This window comes from Copidosoma floridanum, unplaced genomic scaffold (genome assembly GCF_036245765.1).
Source record: "Copidosoma floridanum isolate Cflo_tuat_1 unplaced genomic scaffold, Cflo_Japanese_pri ptg000008l, whole genome shotgun sequence".
In the NCBI taxonomy this organism is placed as follows: domain Eukaryota; kingdom Metazoa; phylum Arthropoda; class Insecta; order Hymenoptera; family Encyrtidae; genus Copidosoma; species Copidosoma floridanum.
This window is the reverse complement of record NW_028321885.1, coordinates 6,515,714-6,534,915: the sequence shown is the minus strand read 5'-3', so window position 1 is coordinate 6,534,915 and position 19,202 is coordinate 6,515,714. Positions and strand designations below refer to the sequence as shown.

At 33.2% G+C, this 19,202-nt stretch overlaps 1 protein-coding gene across 4 annotated transcripts in view; it reads left to right on the top strand.

Annotated features, from left to right (window-relative positions):
• Window positions 1-18,923, top strand: part of Tango10 (transport and golgi organization 10) — an 85,213-nt gene extending 66,290 nt beyond the window's left edge. For 3 of the 4 annotated variants that reach the window (XM_089589250.1, XM_089589249.1, XM_089589248.1), the window contains exon 3: window positions 17,208-18,923. In XM_089589250.1, the coding sequence (XP_089445376.1) occupies window positions 17,208-18,626 (1,419 nt within the window). In that variant the 3' untranslated portion in view covers window positions 18,627-18,923. The remainder of the gene's footprint in view (window positions 1-17,207) is intronic. The other variant, XR_016292863.1, reaches the window with a different exon arrangement.
• Window positions 18,924-19,202: the final 279 nt, after the last annotated feature.

Sequence of the window (19,202 nt, the reverse complement as noted above, 5' to 3'; positions counted from 1 at the left end):
CATTATATTTGTTTATATTTGTTCACATGCTTCTCGTAATATTAAGATTTTCCACAACGTTCAATGGTTGAATAACTAAGGTTCACTGACGGTACGCCAACTTTGCTTCTTTTAAATAATTTTAGTTTATTTTTGTATGATCCTTTTACGCAATTACAATGGATACTTTTTATAAAAAGCAAGCTAAGTCATGCCAAAAAATTAAAAATGCTTTTACTAATTTTAAGAAACTTGGCCAAACTAAAATGACTAGAGGACAGGCTTAGGCTAAGCTTCAGAAACTTTAAGACATTTTTGAGAATTGGAAGTCCAATCATGAGTGTATAATAGATTTGTCCCCCTTGCCTACGATTCATGCTTATTTCAAGAATGAGTTGCTTCGTGAGGTGAAGGATAATGTAAATTTAGTTCAGGTTGACTTCCAGAATTATCTGCTATCTTTAATAGATCATAGAAAATTCAGTTTCTAATCCTCATGCAAATCCAGGTTCTTATCAAAGTTTTTCGTCGTTGCCTTGAATTGATCTGTCTTATTTCGATGGTGATTTTGCTAGTTTGCTAATTTTCGTGATGTATATTGAGCGATCGTGCATAGAAAACAGAAAATACCTACTATTATAAAATATTAGCACCTTAAAGCACACTCAAAAGGTGAGGCTTGTGACTTAATTAATGATATTCCCTTGTCTGAGGAAAGTTATAACAATGCTTAGTATATCATTAATTGGTATCATAGCAATATTTATAACAATACTCAGGTAAAAAACACATTTAGTCAAAAGCCGAATTCTGGTACCTCTTCACATCAGACTTTTGTTGTCTCTTCTCCCAGTGTGTGTCAATTCTATAAGCAAGAGCACAGTTTACTGGCTTGTGACTTGTTTAAAGCATAGCATTGGAATACCAAATGGAAATCCATTAGAAGATGCTGAGGCAAAATTCCTATAACTCATCAAGTGGTGTGGATTAGTTCAGTTTCCACTAAGAAAATTCTCTGCCAATTCGATTGGGTTGCTCCAAAATACATGAGGCTACTCTGTATGCCCACTATCATTACGTTACATCAAAATAGAGTGTAGCACATGTAGCTTTGAGAGGTATCTTGTCTAGCCAGCTGCTTATCCGGAAATTGTGGTTTCATGGTCCACAAATTCCTCACGAGCTGCACCCTAGCTATCCAGAATTCACAATTCAGATGATTAAACCACCTTTTATGAATGTAAATATTTTAAATCCTCTGACAATAGTTCTGTGAATCTTGTAAAAAATGTTAAGCTATTTTATGTCACTTTATTGAAACACAGTCCTAAGTAGGAGTGAGTTTTGCAAATAACAGCCTATTGCACTTGTTTTGCATACCGTTGTCTTTACCAAACTAAAGAAAAAACTTTAGATTTTTCTGTAGCTGCAGTTTGCAGATTATAAATCTTTAACGTTTAGTTAAGTAGATTCAACCAACCTAACTCTTGCAGAGCTAGATTGCACAAGACTGTGTCTCGTTCATTTGCATCAATAGTGTCATTTTTCTGCTAAAATCATGGTTTTAGCTCAGAATCGAGATCGATCTCTAGAAGATGGATTACCTCTACCTCAATCTAGTTGTTTGCTCAGTCTAGTGCCGTTTTATAAATATGGCTTAACATGAGTTGGTGGGAGATAGAGTAAACAATAATGATAATGTTAAACATCCCTTGATTATTGCAGATACGGACCAGTTGACATTTTTACTTATTGATGATCGTTATAGAATAATTTTGCATGAAGAATTACAGTAAACACTTTTCACACTCTGCCAAACTTATTGGATGTTTCTCTGTAGACAAGTTGTCAGGTCGGAGCTCGCTTACTGTATTTCTTGTAAACGATATTTTTCTAAGACTCAGGTTTAGTTAAATGAGTAATCTATCCAACTCTCGTGCAACTCCCTATCTGACTTTCCAAAAAACTAGTATAAATTATGCAGAGCCGTTTCATGTATGCTTGTCAAAGCATAAAGGTAGAGGTACCTTGAGGATATATTGCTGGTTCTGTCTGCATGACTACTCGTTCAGTGTGTTACATCCAGAGTTGATACAGACGAATCGTATTTTAAGTAAAAACGCAATTCATCCATCAAATTAATACAATACGTATTGTGCATGTACATAAGCTCATGTGACAAGTAGAGCTCATACATCACTTATATGCGTGTATGTGTATTAGCTTCAAGGTAAATGTTTCATTAAATGCTAATAAATAATATGACCAGCCTCGTTGTAAGAATGTATGTCTGTATTCCAATTGTACGTTATATGTATAAATGCATAAATTGTATTGGATGTATAACTGAATAGTTTACTTGCGCATTAATTGTCCATTTCTAATTATGTATACCAATTTAAAAATTGTAACTTAAGACATTTTTTCATTATATTCAAAATCGATTGTACAATCCCCAAAAGGATTAATTGAAAAATTTGTAAACTTATTCGTCGCACTTCAACTTGCATTTGGTGTTTTTTTTTATAGCTGATACGAGTTTTCATCATTACTGATCCAAAAATGTATTATTTGATATAGTTGTTTTGTATTTAACAAAAAAAATACAAAGAGGCTTATATGATATCTTGTAGTATCGGTATCGAATCTGCCGATAACGTTCGAAAAAATAAAAAAAATAAGGTCAACAGATCTTTAGCTGTTGCTGGAATGTGCGAGCGCCACCTTGTTAACGAGAAAAAACACTTCTTATTCTCGCACCGTCTTCTTGACCGGTTTGCAATTTTTTGCTCGTTGACGTAACCTTCAACTCACACATTTTTTTCCAAACTTTGACCTACCATCAAGAAGCGTGCAGCACCTACCATTCCTTTCTTTGGCTTTTGAAGTTGCCATCGACGAGGACGCTTTCCTGCTGCTGTTCTTCCCATCTTTGCTGGTTTTTTTGCAGCCGTACTTCTTTTTAAACAAGTTCTTTATGACAAAAAGAAAAGCAAGACACGACAGACACAGCAAAAAGGGTGAGAGGCGAATATCGGAGCCTTTGGCTCAATCGAATATCCAGGTTGGATCCTCCTGGGTTTAACGTTTCATTTTTCCTAATCAAACATGTCACGAGTTTTTATTTTAAAATACACGAGTTTTACATAATCTTTTAGTATAAATACTCTCACTCTCTTCATAATCTTATTCTTGTGTTCCTTTTCAAACACGCTCATAACTAAACAACAGTCAGATTTTCTTATTTTGCCATGGTGATCTGGCAAATTTTTTATTGTAAATACATAGTAAAGTTAAGTTGTTTGTTTTTATCATTTGTTTGAATATATTATTTTGTAAAAAGAAAAATTTGAGTCATGATTTAATATTTAAAAATCAAATAGAATATATTAAAAACTAACACAAGGAATTTTTATAGTAATTACAATCTTCAAAAAAGTGCTTCAAACACAATGACTGATGACACCAACCATATCGTATGAATGAAATATTTTTATATCTTTCTACTTTGCAGTTGACAGTACAAGATTCTCTAAAACTAAAATCAACAGGATTATCCGTTTTATCTGGACTGTGAGTAGTATAGCCGCATTTATACCAGGAATTTTTAAATATAGCTAAATATGTCGGTGAAGAAAACTGTTCATGTACCAGCAATTGTAATGTTTTCATGTTATTTCATAAATATAACTTCAAGTCATTGTCTATCAACATTACTTGATGTGAAAATTGTCTACGAAATTAAAGACTCTTCTTCCAATTTATAATAACAGCAAATAATAAATGATGGAGCCCCTTAAAAAAATGTTTAGAATTAAAAAAATTGAACCTGTTTCAGGATTGTTAGGGGTACTCTTGCAACACGAATTAATCCTGAATTAATTGGTAATATAATAAAATTATTTCAGAAATAATTTTGCATTAATACTCCGTCCACTTTTTGATTCCTTCAGTCTTAGATCATAAGGTAATTATAAAATAATTCCAAGATTATTGAGGAAGTATTTCAAAAAATACTTATGTAATAGTATTCAAATTATATGTGTATGCATGTGGCGTCTCACATCTCTCGCGCTTCAGACTCTCCTCGCTAGGTGGCCAAGCCCCTAATAGTTCTCTTCCGTCAAGCGGCGAAATATTCGCACGATTACTATATAAGCGCGATTGAGTCAGTCTAAACCCACATCTCTCCTGTGTCTAAGGCAGGAAGCACGTCATCAGGCTTACTGATCAGTCCTGGCGTGCTCGGGACGAAACACCCTTTTCTCTCTCAAGTAGTTGACAACGATTCCTACGTGTATATATATATATATATATATATATATATATATATATATATATATATATATATATATATTAGAAAGTATACATTACTTGATACTGTTCTAAATTGAAAAAAGAGTCGTCAATTCTTTGCTCTTTAGAAAATGGACAGAGTGGTGTATATAAAAATTTCAATGTACTTTTTTATATTTATTGTAAATTATGTATAGTGCCATAATAAAATGTTTTGTTCTGTTATTTTTAATTTGAAGAATAATTTATAACACAGTCTGAATGGATTACTACTGTTGTAATTGCTTTTTTAAGAAAGTTATATTAATATTTACAAAGCATACATTATCTGCATTTTTATCTAATCCATGTTTCGAGGAAGAAAATTTTTCGTGCGAACATCATTGGGGAAAACATCTGGCTTGCATTTGATAAATATTAACAGTTCAAGTAAAGTGACTTATTTATTGTGCTTGATGTATGAACACATTTACTTTTGTTTTTATATTAAATTCCATTAACCCAATAATGTTATGGATAAAAGTAAGAAAAAAATTTTTCATCAGTGCATCAGTGCATAATTATTTATGTCACTTTTTACGTATAATTTTAATTATATGTTTGAATTTTTTTAATAAAATACGTATTAGTCTAGATTTTTTTTTTGCATACTTTATAACTACGAAAAAAAATTTTATTTATTGTTAGGGCTTTGATTTAACTTTTAATTACGAAGGTTAATGATTTGAACGTATTGAGTTGATTATTCACATATTTTCAAAACTTACAAATATCAAGCAGTAAGATTAATTTCAAAGAAATTGAATTATCACAGAAGTTTAGACAAATATTAATAGATGCAGCACATAAGTTCAAGGATATGGGCATGATTGTTAAAAAAACGTTGAATTTCTTTGAAGAATATAAAAATAGTGATGCTCAAACAGTCGTAGATAAAATACAACATCACTTTCCTGATCCAGAATTTGCACCAACGAATCATTGTACAAATGATGTTAAAGAAGTATTTGAAAATAAAAAAAAATGCTCTAGAATAAATTTAAAATTTATAAAAATATCAGAAATAGATTTTAAAAAGTTTCATCTATAAGTCAACTGAAACATTGAGCGAAAACAATAATTAAAGGTGGTACTCATCGAGACAAAATTGCTCGAATCTACCAGTATACATTAGATAATTTCAGAGCGGCTATTGAAGCTGGTTCGATAGTGCATGAGAAGAATATACGTAAATGGGTGTTTCAAGCAAAAACAGAAATCGGCTAAGAAGATGTAAGATCCAAGGCTTCTGCGAATTGGGTAGTAAAGTTTAAAGAACCCCGTAGCATTGTGTCCAAAAAAAAAAAAAATAGATTTATTACTAAGAAAAAATAATAAGGCGCTTCAGAGCTTCAAGCTAGTACTGAAGCTTTTGTTGCTGATGTTACATCATGAGTGCCAAAAATGGGAATAGTAAATATTTATAATTCTGATTAGAGTGATTCCCAGTTAAAAATGCATTCAAAAAGGACATTAGCGATAGAAAAAGAGGAATAAGTGCAATGTTTGGTACAGTCAGTTTCATCGACGACGCACATTTACACAGTTCAACCAATTATATCAGGTACAGGGAAATATCTATTAATACTTTTTTTAGTGTTAAAAGAAAAACTGGCTTATTCGTCTTATTGTAGAACCACTTTCGGGAAAACAAAATAATGTGCATGTAAAAGCATCAAAATCGGAAAAATTAACTGCGGTTAAAATTATTTCTATGTATAATAAAGCAATAATAAAAGAAAAGTATTCTATAGCAACATTTTATTTATTTCAGGGCACTTAAAATTTAGTTAAGATATGTATTTTATCCCAATATTGGTCCACAATCTATTCTTTTACTTAAGTCTTAAAGTGGACATTCTGCTAAAGTTGGAGAAAACGATGCCAACGAATAAAATTGTGGGAAGACGCAACCTCTTAATGTGAATGGTTTAAGGGTTTGGACAAATTTTGTAAGGTAATTTTTAGATCAAGTAATGCTGATGAATCATGACTTAAATTTACATTCTATGGCTTGAATTGACATTTAAAAAATATTATTATAATATTACAATCGCTGGTACATAAACAGTTTTCTTTACCAACATATACAGCTGTATTTAAACATTCCTGGTTTAAATGCGGCTATATTACTCACAAACCAGATAAAACCGATAATCCTGTTGAGTTTAGTTTTAGAGAATCTTGTACTACTGTCAACTGCAAAGTATAAGGTTATAAAAATTTTGGTTTAATACGATGTAGTTGGTGTCAAAAGTCATTGTGTTTGAAGCATTTCTTTGAAGATTGTAATTACTGTAAAAACTATGTCAAATAATACATTTTAAGGTACGTTCGAGTAACAAATATAATTTTTTTGTATGGATAACTTTTAATAATAGATAACTTTTATTTATAGACATGACTTTTTTTTATTCCAGGTTTCAACTTGTCAGTCATTTCAAGAAGAAATGAATGATTAAAGCGCTGTGGTCACGGTGGGGACTGGTAGCCTGTTCGTGAAATCGTAAGGGTGTTCTTTAGAGATTCATAAGGTCAAGAGTACAATAGCTTGCTATCATAAATTGCTTATTATGTAGGGTATATCTATTAAAAAAAAAAAAAAAATCATCGTTAACACGCTTGGGCCAGGTTAAAACAAATTAGCTTGCTTATGGTTTAATAAGGATTGTTTTATAGATTTCGAATAGCTAAGAGTTAGGAGTAGCTTGTGTGCATATCTAGTTTGCTTGTGGTACGGGATACATTTAATAACATAAAAAATGATAAATAAATATGCTGTGGCAGGAATTAGTTGGGTTAGCCTGCTTATGGTTTGGTAAGGGAGCTTTTTTGGGGGTGGATGGGTTACGTTTCAAGGGTCGGACGCATGCAGATATACCTCGCTTGTGATGTAACGTATATTTAGTGGAAAAAATAGAAGATAAATATTCTGTGGCCAGAGTTACTTAAGTAAACCTGTTAGTGGTTTGGTAGGGACGATTTTTCAGGTTTTTGATGTTAGAGGTAGCTCGGTTATCTTACTAATATATAAAGCAGAAGCGCTAAAACCGTTGTAATCGCTAACCACGAAAACTACTGAACCGATTTCGTTGAAATTTTGCACACTGATTCATGATACTTCCTAGATGGTTTTAGCATAGTTTTTATCTTAAAAAATTTAATAACAATAGCAATAAATGAGCTCAAAGTTTTTCAAAAATATGCCAGCTTTTCTCTTTAGTTCAGTAAAATTCGCTAGGTGGCGTCGACATAAAATCGAAGCTACCTGCAACATAATTAAATAAGTGTGGTTATAATAGGCTGGAGCGTCTCCATAGTGTTGTAGTCGAGTTTCGGCGACTCAACGAGCTGCATAGAGAATGCTTATGATTGTCTTGCAGCTGGGTTTCCCGGTTACGGACGACACTCTTCTCTAAGAGGGAAGGGACCTAGGTGTCCATTTACCCTGAAACTCGATAAGGGCGTTAAAAAAAAAAAAAACTACTTCCAACCGATGCCATCTCTGCCACAATACCAGGAGACATATAAAGCCAGAGCACAATCTGGTTCAACTCATCAGAGTTGTGAGGGAGTCCCACCATCCCACCTGGTGAAGTTAGAGAATTTGTGGCTACAAATGTAAACAAGGGAAAACAGCTCTGAGCTCTGAGGGGTATGGGCAGCCACAACGGCTACCTTCATCTAGTCGTCGCGTCCCCAATGCGCTTACCACATGTTCCCGTCTAACGATGAGCGGTTGGTTATCCGGGGAACGACCCGAGACGAGATATTCTTTGGTCAGCGGCGTACCTCCCTCCATCACAGTCTCCGTACATCGAGACTCCAAGGGTAAGAATCAAGCAACTGTAGCCAGTTCTTCATCATCAGGAATAAGAATAGCCTGGAAGTTTTCCACTGGCGCTTTTTAGCGCCATTATAAGTATTTACGTTCCCTACTTAACCATCAATTTCATCGGTTCTTTTTAGGATCCACCTAAGTGTAAACTACCTTGCCAACAACTACATTTTTATTACCATTTCTGGAAGCGATCCATCGACTAAAAGACTATATTAACTATAGACGGGCACTATTAAACCAAGTCAGCCATTCACTAGCAGACGTCACCTGCGGAGTTGTTCTTCGCAAGGCTGGAAAATCCGGTGACCGACAACCCTATACTACCCTCTCGACTCTAAGCATTCAACCAGGAATCACTGATCCTCTCCAAGGTCTGCGTTGGGCAAACCTATAACAACTATGAAGGAAAAAAAAATTGAGCCAACGGGACAGCCTCCTCTAGACAAGTATCACTAATCAATCTCCCCCTCTAAGATCACCAAAACAACTGAATCTGCAAATAAAAAAGGTGGTTGAGACACCAACTTTTTCGGCGTTAGACCGGGAGACGTTAGAAAAGAGCACTACTAGCCCCAAAGCTTTGGATTTTTTAAGTTTTTTTTCGATCAGTCTGGGTCTTCAACAGCAAGCCAGAGAAGATCACCCTGAGGTATCCAGGCAGTCACAATTGTTGTTAACTTCAGTCAAAAAAGGGTATACTTAAGAAATTCACCGGTCTTTTTTAGGGCCATCGGACGTTGAACTACCTTGCCAACAAATATATTAGAACTTAACAAAGTTGACAGAAAACAGCCTTTAGAGGTCACAAAAATTTTAAGCATACCAAAAGTCGCAAGAAGGTGGATTGGAAAAAAAAATTCAAATGTATCTAATAAATACAATTTTACTTAAGCGTCAAGAAACTGACGCAGAAAATTTATCGAGATTGGAACAGCAGCGTCAAAATCGACAAATAAAGAATCCATGACGTGAAAGATCAGCTTTTCATTGTACCCTCACAGCAATCTCTGAAATCTTTAAAGATCCTACTTCAGATTTTCTAATGAGTAGAAAATGTATTTGTGTTTTTGTGGCAATAAAAATGTAGGGTTTAAGGTCCAGGACTTTGTTGCTCTGGTAATAAAGTTGTGAGATATGAGAAAAAAATTTTTTTTTAAATAAATTTTTTGGGGGGTTTAAAATCTTTACAGCTTTAAAAGCCTTTTTTGTGAATTATACGGGAGAAACTGTAAATCAACGGCTTCTTATGGCCACCGATTATTTTATGGCATAAAGAACGCACGGTACTTTTCAGCATAATAATTTTTTTCAATTTTTACACCTCATTATTTAACCAAATAAACTATATGGATTCCGAAAAAATATGTTTTTAATAAGAAGATTTTTGTTCTGAGATGTATCAGGAATATGTGTAAAATTTCTAACTGAAAATGTTTCACATTACATGTTAACACACTACGGTGTTTTATTTAGTAAGTCTCGGGTGAAGCCGAGACGGGGGGCTGCTAGTTTAATATATTTTGCTGATCATGTGGTCATATGGTACATATAACAGAACAGATAACTAATAGACACACTGTGGCCAGAGTTAGGTGGGTTAGACTGCTTGTGAGTTGGTAAAGGTGGATGTTAGGGTTAACAAATGCTTAACAAATTTTAAACACATCAATTTCAATTTTTTATTTTTATATCATAAAGGCAGTTTTAACCCTATTTCACTTCATTAAACTGATCTTGAATCACTAAGTAGCAAAAAAAATAGAACTATGACTCCTATAGAGAGATTGCACTCCTTTAGTGTAAAAGTTATAACAGTAGAAGCGCACTTATAAGAACTATTTATGCGTTGATTTTGTTTAAAAATATTTAGTAGGTGGAGAAATACTTTAAAAAAACGATTTTTTGGGGTGGATTTTACTTTTTGAAAATGGATCTCAGTGGATAAAAAAACATGCGTTGAATATTGTTTTGAGTTTTACAACATATCCAAAAATCATTAAAATCGGTGGCGTTGGTTGAGATGGTCCGCTTCTCAGAGAATGGCCAGCTTTTTGGTTACAACAACCTGACTCGATCGTGAGTGAATCAAGCCACAACGCAATGCTGACAACCACAAACTATCGTAAGCAATAACACGACAATGAGAGCACACACTGCACATTGTATCTTTCAGTCGCATGAAGTCCTACTATTGCGGACTGTTGGCCACGCCAGCTGACTTGCCGGAACGCTGACGACTCTGCAAACTCACTCACAGACACACACTCTATAAAGCACTACCGCAGCTAGAAGCGCACTTATAATAACTATTTAAGCGTTGATTTTATTAAAAAATATTTAGTAAGTGCAGAGATGAATTGCGAAAATGATTCTCCTGGGTAGTTTTTAGAAGTGGGTTTCACCCCCTTAAAGTGGATGTCAACCGATAAGAAAATACATGTGGAATATTTTTATGAGTATTGCAACGTATAAAAAAAATTATTAAAATTTGTGGGGCTGGATTGGGGAGGTTCCCTTGTAAGTTTCGCGTGGAAAGATGTGTGTGGTGCGTGCGCGCGCGTATGTGTATGTATGTATGTATGCGTGTGTGTATAAATGTGTGGAGGGTAGGTAATTATATAGGTGTAGGTATGTGTGCGTAAATCTTTAAGTTTCATGATTTAGTGCCGACGTAGTTACAATTCTTATAAAGTTCATCGCACGTAAATGAATAAAAGATTAATTTAGAAGCGATTTCTGTGTTTATGTGTATTTTATCGTACGCGTATAATGAGTATGTTTTGGCTATTTTTCTTTGAAACTGTCTGTTTCCTGACAGACAGTCTACGACGGAATACCTCTAGACAAGGAGTTTTCACAGTGAAAGAAAAGCAGAGCCAAGCAGAGGTGTTGAAGAGTTTGTTGGATAATATAAAAATAAAGCAAAGATCTTATCAGCTATGAGCACTGTGTTTTCTAGAAAAAAGATTAAAAAAACATCAGTAACATGAAATTTGCAAGTAATAAATTTTGCAATGATGATTCAAAGCTCACTGTGCTCTACTTTTCATTCTTTTCATTAGTTACTGTTATCCAGGAAGTCATAATGAAAAAGCTTATTAATTGTTATGTATCAGCCGTGATTTTAGGCTTCAAGTAGATTCATGCAGTTAATTGTATTCTGTTCCTTTAATTACCATTAGTTGGATTATTATGTAAGGAAATTATGTGCTCTTTTAAGGTCGAAGCCATATTTAGTAAGCCATAATATTAATTGTTGTTTTCTCATAGAGTGAGCTTGGTAATGGAAGAAAAAACCTTTTTTTTATGAAAATAAATATCTTTTCACGTAATATTTTTATTTAAAACCTTATTGTACACTTAGCTCATATAGCCTTCCATTAATGTTTACTGAGAACAACTTTTAATACCTTCCTGTCTAGATAAAGTTTGGCTCACTTCCGTTTATTGCTTTGGTGACAGTGGTGGCTTAAAAACCGCAGCTCGCCTACGATATTTGGGGTGAAACGGGTTCGTTGGCTTGAGTTTATTATTGTTAAGATAGTCATGTGGTATTATTTTTGTCTTAATATGAATTACTCTAAATAGTCTTAAAGTGAAATTGTGCCTTAATTAAATATTGAAAAAGATATTATCGTTGAAACTGTGTCGTTTCCAGAGCTATCATGCTTACCACTAAGCCAATGACAAGCTCTTGATCGATTTCTGGGTGATACATTAGTCCCAGTTTTACCGCTCATGTCACTTGTCTGTCACAACTTTTTATTCTCCATCCACTGGGCTCAATTGCGGAAAATTGAAATTTTTGTGCTATAGGCTATTTTTATTTACCAACGTATCTCATCGTAGCGAGACCACATCGTAACAACACTTTCAATCTCTATGAATTATAAGGTTTATCAACTTTTGTGAAATTAGTAGCAGGTATCAGTTTTTTGCCTCATCTGTACCCCAGCTCTTGGTCTGAAATGCATGGAACCCGTCATTCGGAGACCAGTATAGCACGTCAGAGTGTTCGAATATAACATTTTTTTTAGTATTGGTAATGTACATAAAAATTATTATTTTATATAAGTCAACAAGAAATACCCTGCGGGAGTAGAAAAAATTTTTTTTAAGTTGAAACAACAGTTAAAAATTCAAAATTTTGCAATTAACGCTAAACTGTTAATAAATGTCGTTAAAAAAATGTTATTGCAATTCTTTTTCATTCGTATTTTGAAATTTGCATTAAAATGTACTATATCAAGTAAAAATGGCTGTAACACGGTAAAACATAAAACTTCAGAGATACATCGATTAATGTATGTTACAAAATTGAATTTTTTTAAAAAACAGGGTTAAAATTTACAAGAAAATTATTTTTCATATTAAAGTTTCTACTTACCTGAAGGAAATCTATTTTTGAAATATTATCTAACTATACTGTAAGGTTCAAGGATGCCAAATAAATTTTTAATTTGATAATCGTTTTGTCATTTTCAACGTTAGACAAAAATCATTGCACGTGGTTAAAGATCCCATAAGAAATATTGAATTCTAATTTTGAGGAATTTTCAATAAAAATATAAAAGTTAATGATGTTGCAAAATTAAAACTTTGATCGGCAGTTTCTGCCCTATAACTTCGCAAAAAATAGATTTCTAACAACACAGCTCCAATAAAAAAATTGTGCGAAGACCTAAACTAGTCTTACTACATAAGTTTAGGGTTGCTGAATCCGAATTCAAGGTTAGTTTGGCTCCATCACATCACGATTTTTTATATCCTCAAAAATAAGACTCAATACCCCCCTAATACAAGAAATCATGTATTTTCAGAAATGTTACTACTGAAAATTCCAAAATTTCTTAACCCCACGACCTGGGAAGCCCGTAAGCACTAAAATCTCGTAACCCCATGACTCCATAACCTCAAAACTTGATCAGTAGTAGAGATACGCATTTCTGATGCCAGAACATATAGTTAATAGGCTTTTATTCAATATATCATAATCCTCATCATGTTTTGACCCTAAGACCTTTACACCCTTTAACTTCGCCATTCCAAAAAATTCCAAAATCTCATAACCCCATGACTCTATAACGGGTCTCGAGATCGATATTCCGTTGATTAGAGAAACTGCTAAGCACCGGAAAAGTCATGGTGAAAGATGCTTTCCCTCCTTCTGTGACCTTTAGATTCTCAAGATCGTCGAAAAATTAGTGTAGGGACTCACAGGGTCATAGAGGGGGAAGCTTGTTTCGCCATGTTTTTCCAGGGTCTCAAAAGTCTTTGATGAGAAAAGAGTCAATCTAGATACTAACAGGGTAATAAAGGGAGTAAAGCTTATTTCGCTGTACCTTCATGAGGTTTAACAGTCTCTCTGATCGTAAAAGATGATATCGTAACAATTAAAGGGTAATAGAGAAGGGGAGAAGCTAACGATACACTATACCTACATTCAGTCAAACCCCGAAAACAATGACGTGGACGAAGCAGGATTCTGTTTCCTTTGAGGTGCTTGATTTTCGTGAGGTCCTCTCGCTTCAGGATACGGAGTTCTTGATTTTCGTGATATTCCTTTCCGTGTGCCTTTACGGGGTGCTTGATTTTCGTGAGATCCCCTTGCCTCTCATTTTAGGGGTGCTTGATTTCCAACCCTCTGCATCGTAATTTTTTATACGTGCGTTTGCCATAACGATATGAAAGCCGAAATCGAGGGTCTCTGCCAGAGTACCGATCAACTCTGTTGCCCAACGTCAACCACGTAGAGGTGTCCTAGATTGCAAACACTCGTAAAATATCTTTAAAAAATTATCTCTGCAACATAAGTACATTATTTTGGAACATAATCTAAGAAGTTCTGCATCGTGTAACTCAAAAATATATACTTGTTGCTGGCCTGTCTCATCTCTGTGATCCTATGGGTCTCTATATCGATTTATCGACAATCTCAAGAATCTGAAGGTCATAAAAGGGAGGAAAACTTGTTTCACCATGCCTTCCATGGAGTTAAAAAGTCCCTCTGATGAAGGGAATATTGATCTCGAGATCCATGAGATAACCGTGGAGTGAAGCACAGCCCATCATCTGCTATTTGCCGGTATGAGACATGTGTATTTCTGCTACTGACCGAGTTATGAGATTATGGAGTCATGGGGTTATGAGGTTTCAGAGCTTACGAGGATTTGAGATTGTAGGGTTGAGAAGTTACATGGTTTTAGTATATAATAATTCTAAGAATTCATGATTTTTTGCGTTATGGAGTTTTTGAGCTTTATTTTTGAAGTTATGAAAAATCCTGAGATGATGGACCAAAGTTAACCTTAGATTTGGATTCAGCGATCCCAAAAACGTATAGTAATATGAGACTGGTCTAGGTCTTCGCACAAATTTTTCTTTTTTTTTTGTGGAGCTATATAATATAACTAGCACTGATCAATAGATAATTAAATAACGAACAAATTGTTTTAGCTATTTCGCAAAACGATACCCCCAAAAAAGTTATAAGCGCAATTTGAAAAATGAATCCGGTCAATTTTCGCTATTCGCTTTATTTAAAAAAAACCAGCACGATTATGACCCAAAACTATTTTTCCATTAAGTTTGGTAATAATACGGAGCTATTCCAACAATTTTTGTCGTAGTTGCAAACAATTTCTTATTGACTATTTTTTGAGGCTTCATCTACCCCCCTGTTATAGTTGATGTTAGTGATATCAAACTTTTCAAATAATACCCATTTTTTTCACGTATTTTACAATCGTAGTGCTGTGGTGTTGAAGTTGTTTGTAAAAAAAAAAACCATTTTACCACAAGGATCGATTTTAAAGTATGAAAACTGTAAACATTAATATTGTTCTTCCGACTATAGTACAATAAATTTACCAGATTCTTTATTAGAGATCACATTAGCAGTTCCACAAACATTGTATTATTTGGAATAAAACTAGCTTTAACGAAGCATGGAGCGAAAATCAAGATTAAAAAATTATTTGATTTATTATTTGTTTCATACAGTACACTGATGCAGTGATAGAAAGTGGGTACTCTAACAGAAGAAATAGTTGCCTGCGTATCTTTTTTGATATCACTCTGAGTATATCTTACACCAACGTATTTTTTTCGTTACTAGCTCAGCAAATGATTTTTTTAAATTGGCAATTTTTGTTTCCATAATGGTGACTCAATCTTAGGAATCACTGGGAACATGCATAAATTTAAACATAAATTAAACATTATATAAAAACGCACTGACAAAAAAACAATTTCATCACTTGTGTATTGTATTTTGTATTGAACTCTTTACAATTCTTGATAGTCTTTGGTACTAAATATCATCTTGTCTCCACTCGTATATTGGCACCATCTGCCGTACTCTTTTTACAAATATGTAAAAAAAATACAATCCAGTCATACTGTTCAGATGACGTATGGTTTTGTAAAATTTTAAGTTAAAACACGTGATCTTAATAGTAAAGTCAAGGCAATAATTTTCTCTTCCACTTAACACTATAACGTACGTAGATCTGATCCTTGTTACATAACTATACTTTCTGCTGCAGTGTGATTTTCGAGATAAAAATATCATAAAAATTCGATTTTACTGATTATTTGTTTATTTAGACTTTGTTGATTTTATAGTATAGACTTTTTCTGAGAAATTAATACATTAGCTTTTTATGATTGTTTCAGATTATTTTACTATAAAAAATGTAAAATTCCATATCATGTTTAACAAAAAAACGTATTACGAGAAGTATGGTAAAACTAACTATGTTGCTGTGCAAGGGTATAAACAGATGTTTATGTACATAATCACGTGTATTTTAAAAATTTCAGGATTGCAATGATAGATATTAATGAAATAACTTTCTTTTTGTTTTTGTTTTCGGATGTTTTGTTTTAAAAACTCTTGGAGATCATGAAATTTTTAACAGAAAAATGTCATCCTTTCAGATTTCCTATAAAGTTGGTACCTATTAAACAATACTTCTATCAAGGGTATGTGATGTTAAGCTTTTTTTATTTTAAATATGTGCTCGAATAAAAAACGAGAAAAAAGATCGGTTACCAGGAATGTTTATCACTATGGAAAAAGTAGAACTTTTTGATCCCATTTGAGCCGAGTTCTACATTTTTTTCACTTTCTAAATATTGTCAGTAATGTTTATATCAAATTTCTGTTCATTTATAATGCAGTAGAAAAATTCTACTCAGATGTGCTTGTATCTTTTGTCAAAAAATTGCACAGTTTTTAATACCATTTGTTATAGAAATTTAAATAATATCGTTTCGCAGTTATCTTTTATTTAAATATTTTTCGTTCTAGATCGTTGGTGGAACTCATCAGTGTAGCTTTACCAACGATCTGACCAGACGCTAGTATCTCAGGCTGGAATTTTTGTGTACAGTATGCATTCACATATGATTAGCGAATGCAGGATAATGTAGAGGGGAAAAAGATGGATAGTACAGGATGCCGTACGACATTTTATTCATCGTAAGTCTATATCTTATCAAAGACTCAAGGTGTTGTCAATTTTCAATTAAAATTCAAGGGTCTCTCGCCCATTCTGATGTAAATCTACATAATTATAAATTTGTTGATCTTCTAGAGCAAATAATAAACACTAGGTTCTTTTTACTTAGTGACTGTTCACTGACTGGTTGTTGACTTGTCCAGCTTTTTTTTGAAAACTGCAAAGAATTCATTAAACGTATATCGTCATTACTTGCACGCAGTCAAAACTGGAAAAGGCAAATATTTAGTTTAATTTAATTTATCATAAAAATGTTTAATGCTGCCGTACTTTATTTTCTACCTCACTCCTAAACTGATTTATAAATCCTAATTTTTACATTAATTGCAATAAATGATACTTCTAAACAAAAACATGTTAAATGTAATTTCTTTCTTTTCATGACATCTCTACAACCATTTTTCAACTGCACTCAGAAGTAGAAACTTAAAATTTCTTACTCATTTCGTAATATTACTCTTTACTCTTCTATATAACTAATTATAAATATGTTTTCATTAAAAATTTAAAGTATATACTTTTTTCAGGTAGATAATTCACGTACTGTTCTTAAAAAAATTGCTACATTATATGCAGAACGACTCATGAATGACATATGTCTAGTTGTAAATGATACTGAATATCCAGCCCACCGTCTTATTTTATGCGCTTCGAGCGATGTTTTTGAAGTCATGCTTATGAGTCCTCAATGGAGTGAGTCACAAGAAAGCCGTATAACTCTTCAAGAAACACCTCAATGTGCAGTGATATTTGGTGAATTTTTACGTTATTTTTACACAGGACAGATTCGTATCAGCCACTCGATAGTTCTACCAATTATTTCACTTGCTGATAAATATAACGTCAAAGATTTAATTTCATTATGCTTAAATTTTATGCAAACTCACATACCTTTGGCAGCTGTTCAAGGAACATTAATATCTTGGCTACAGTATAGTATCAATTGTGGACACTATGAAATTACAAAAGGTTGTCATGATTTTATTAAATGGAATATAGAACTTGTGTCAAATTCTTCAGATTTTGCCAATTTTGAAGTTGATGTGCTTGCATCATTAGCACGTCAAAGTAGTCTGGTTATTCCAGATGAAATGACTTTATACAAGTGTCTTGAAACTTGGCTTGGTTATCAAAAGCAGCGCTTGAAAAATAGCTCATGTGCAGCAGATATCGACATAGCATTCAAACAAATTGTCTTTACAGTTATGACTGCTGTAAGATTTCCTATGATGTCTCCAAGACAGCTTGCGGAACTCCTTCTATCACCATTAACCCAAAAATATAAAGAATTTTTCGTTGAAAGGATGGCAATCGGAATGTCATTTCATTCCGGCCAAAACTACAAAGTACATGAAATAATAAGAATGGAAGAAAATGGTTTATTATTATTTGAGCCAAGATTATATACGGTAGACACGTGTAGTTCCTTAATAACAGTTGAAAATTTTTCTGGTTTACTTTCTTATCACACACGAACATTAGTTTTTTCAAGCCAATCTTACTTGGCTGACTATGTCGGTGATAAAAGTTGTGAATGGGTTGTAGATCTTTATCCTAAAGGTGTATGGTTTAAGAAATACTTCCTTATTGTATGGCAAGGTACTGTAGAAATGCCAGAGTATGTAATACGTTCAGTTCGATTGTCATTAACGTGCAAAGAGCCCCCAACTGATAATGGATCTGGCATGGGAGTTAAAATTGGAGTGCTTATTTACGGAATTCAAGATGATGTTGAACACATAGTGACTGTCAAAGAAGTTGTTCATAGATTTGATCTCAACCAACGAGTCCTGAATTTAGATAACATTATACCTTTTGAAGACCTTAATTTGAAGAAAGATTCTATAAATACGAGTAGTGCCACTACCTCAAAATATCTTGTAGGGCCAAATAAGGACACGTTAAAATTACACGTAATTATTTCACCCTTAAATCCATTTAAATAGGAGACTCACTGAACAGTATTATTATTGTACTATAATAGTAAATTTCTTTTAATCTGGCCTAAATATTGCAAAGAAAATTATTTCATTTATTGAATTTTCAATACGGAATCCTACAAAAAAAGAAATGCAAAAGTTAATTTTTTTATAGATTTCAAATAATAGTTCACTTTTAAATACGTTTACAACATTTTTATTCTAATGCCGACGTATCTATGGCTAAAGAATGACACATTTGCAAACATTTGTATCATTAAAAGATCGCATTGATAAAATTGAAACAATTAAATCAGCAGAAGTTTCCACATATTTTTAAGAAATACAAATGTCAATTTCAATGTTAACAAAATAAAAAATTTTATGTTTGGATGTAAGTAAGAAAAAAAAGAAAAGAAAAATGAAGTTTTTTGTTTATTTACATAAATGTTTATTTAATAGAAACCGCTGCCACTAAATTGGTAAAAAGTTTCTTTAAGCTGTATTATTTTGCTTTTAATTTTAAGCAACTGTTTAAGATTTTAATTTTTTTACGTTGTCTTGGCATAATATGTTTATTTAAATAGTAAGTTTTCTATTTAA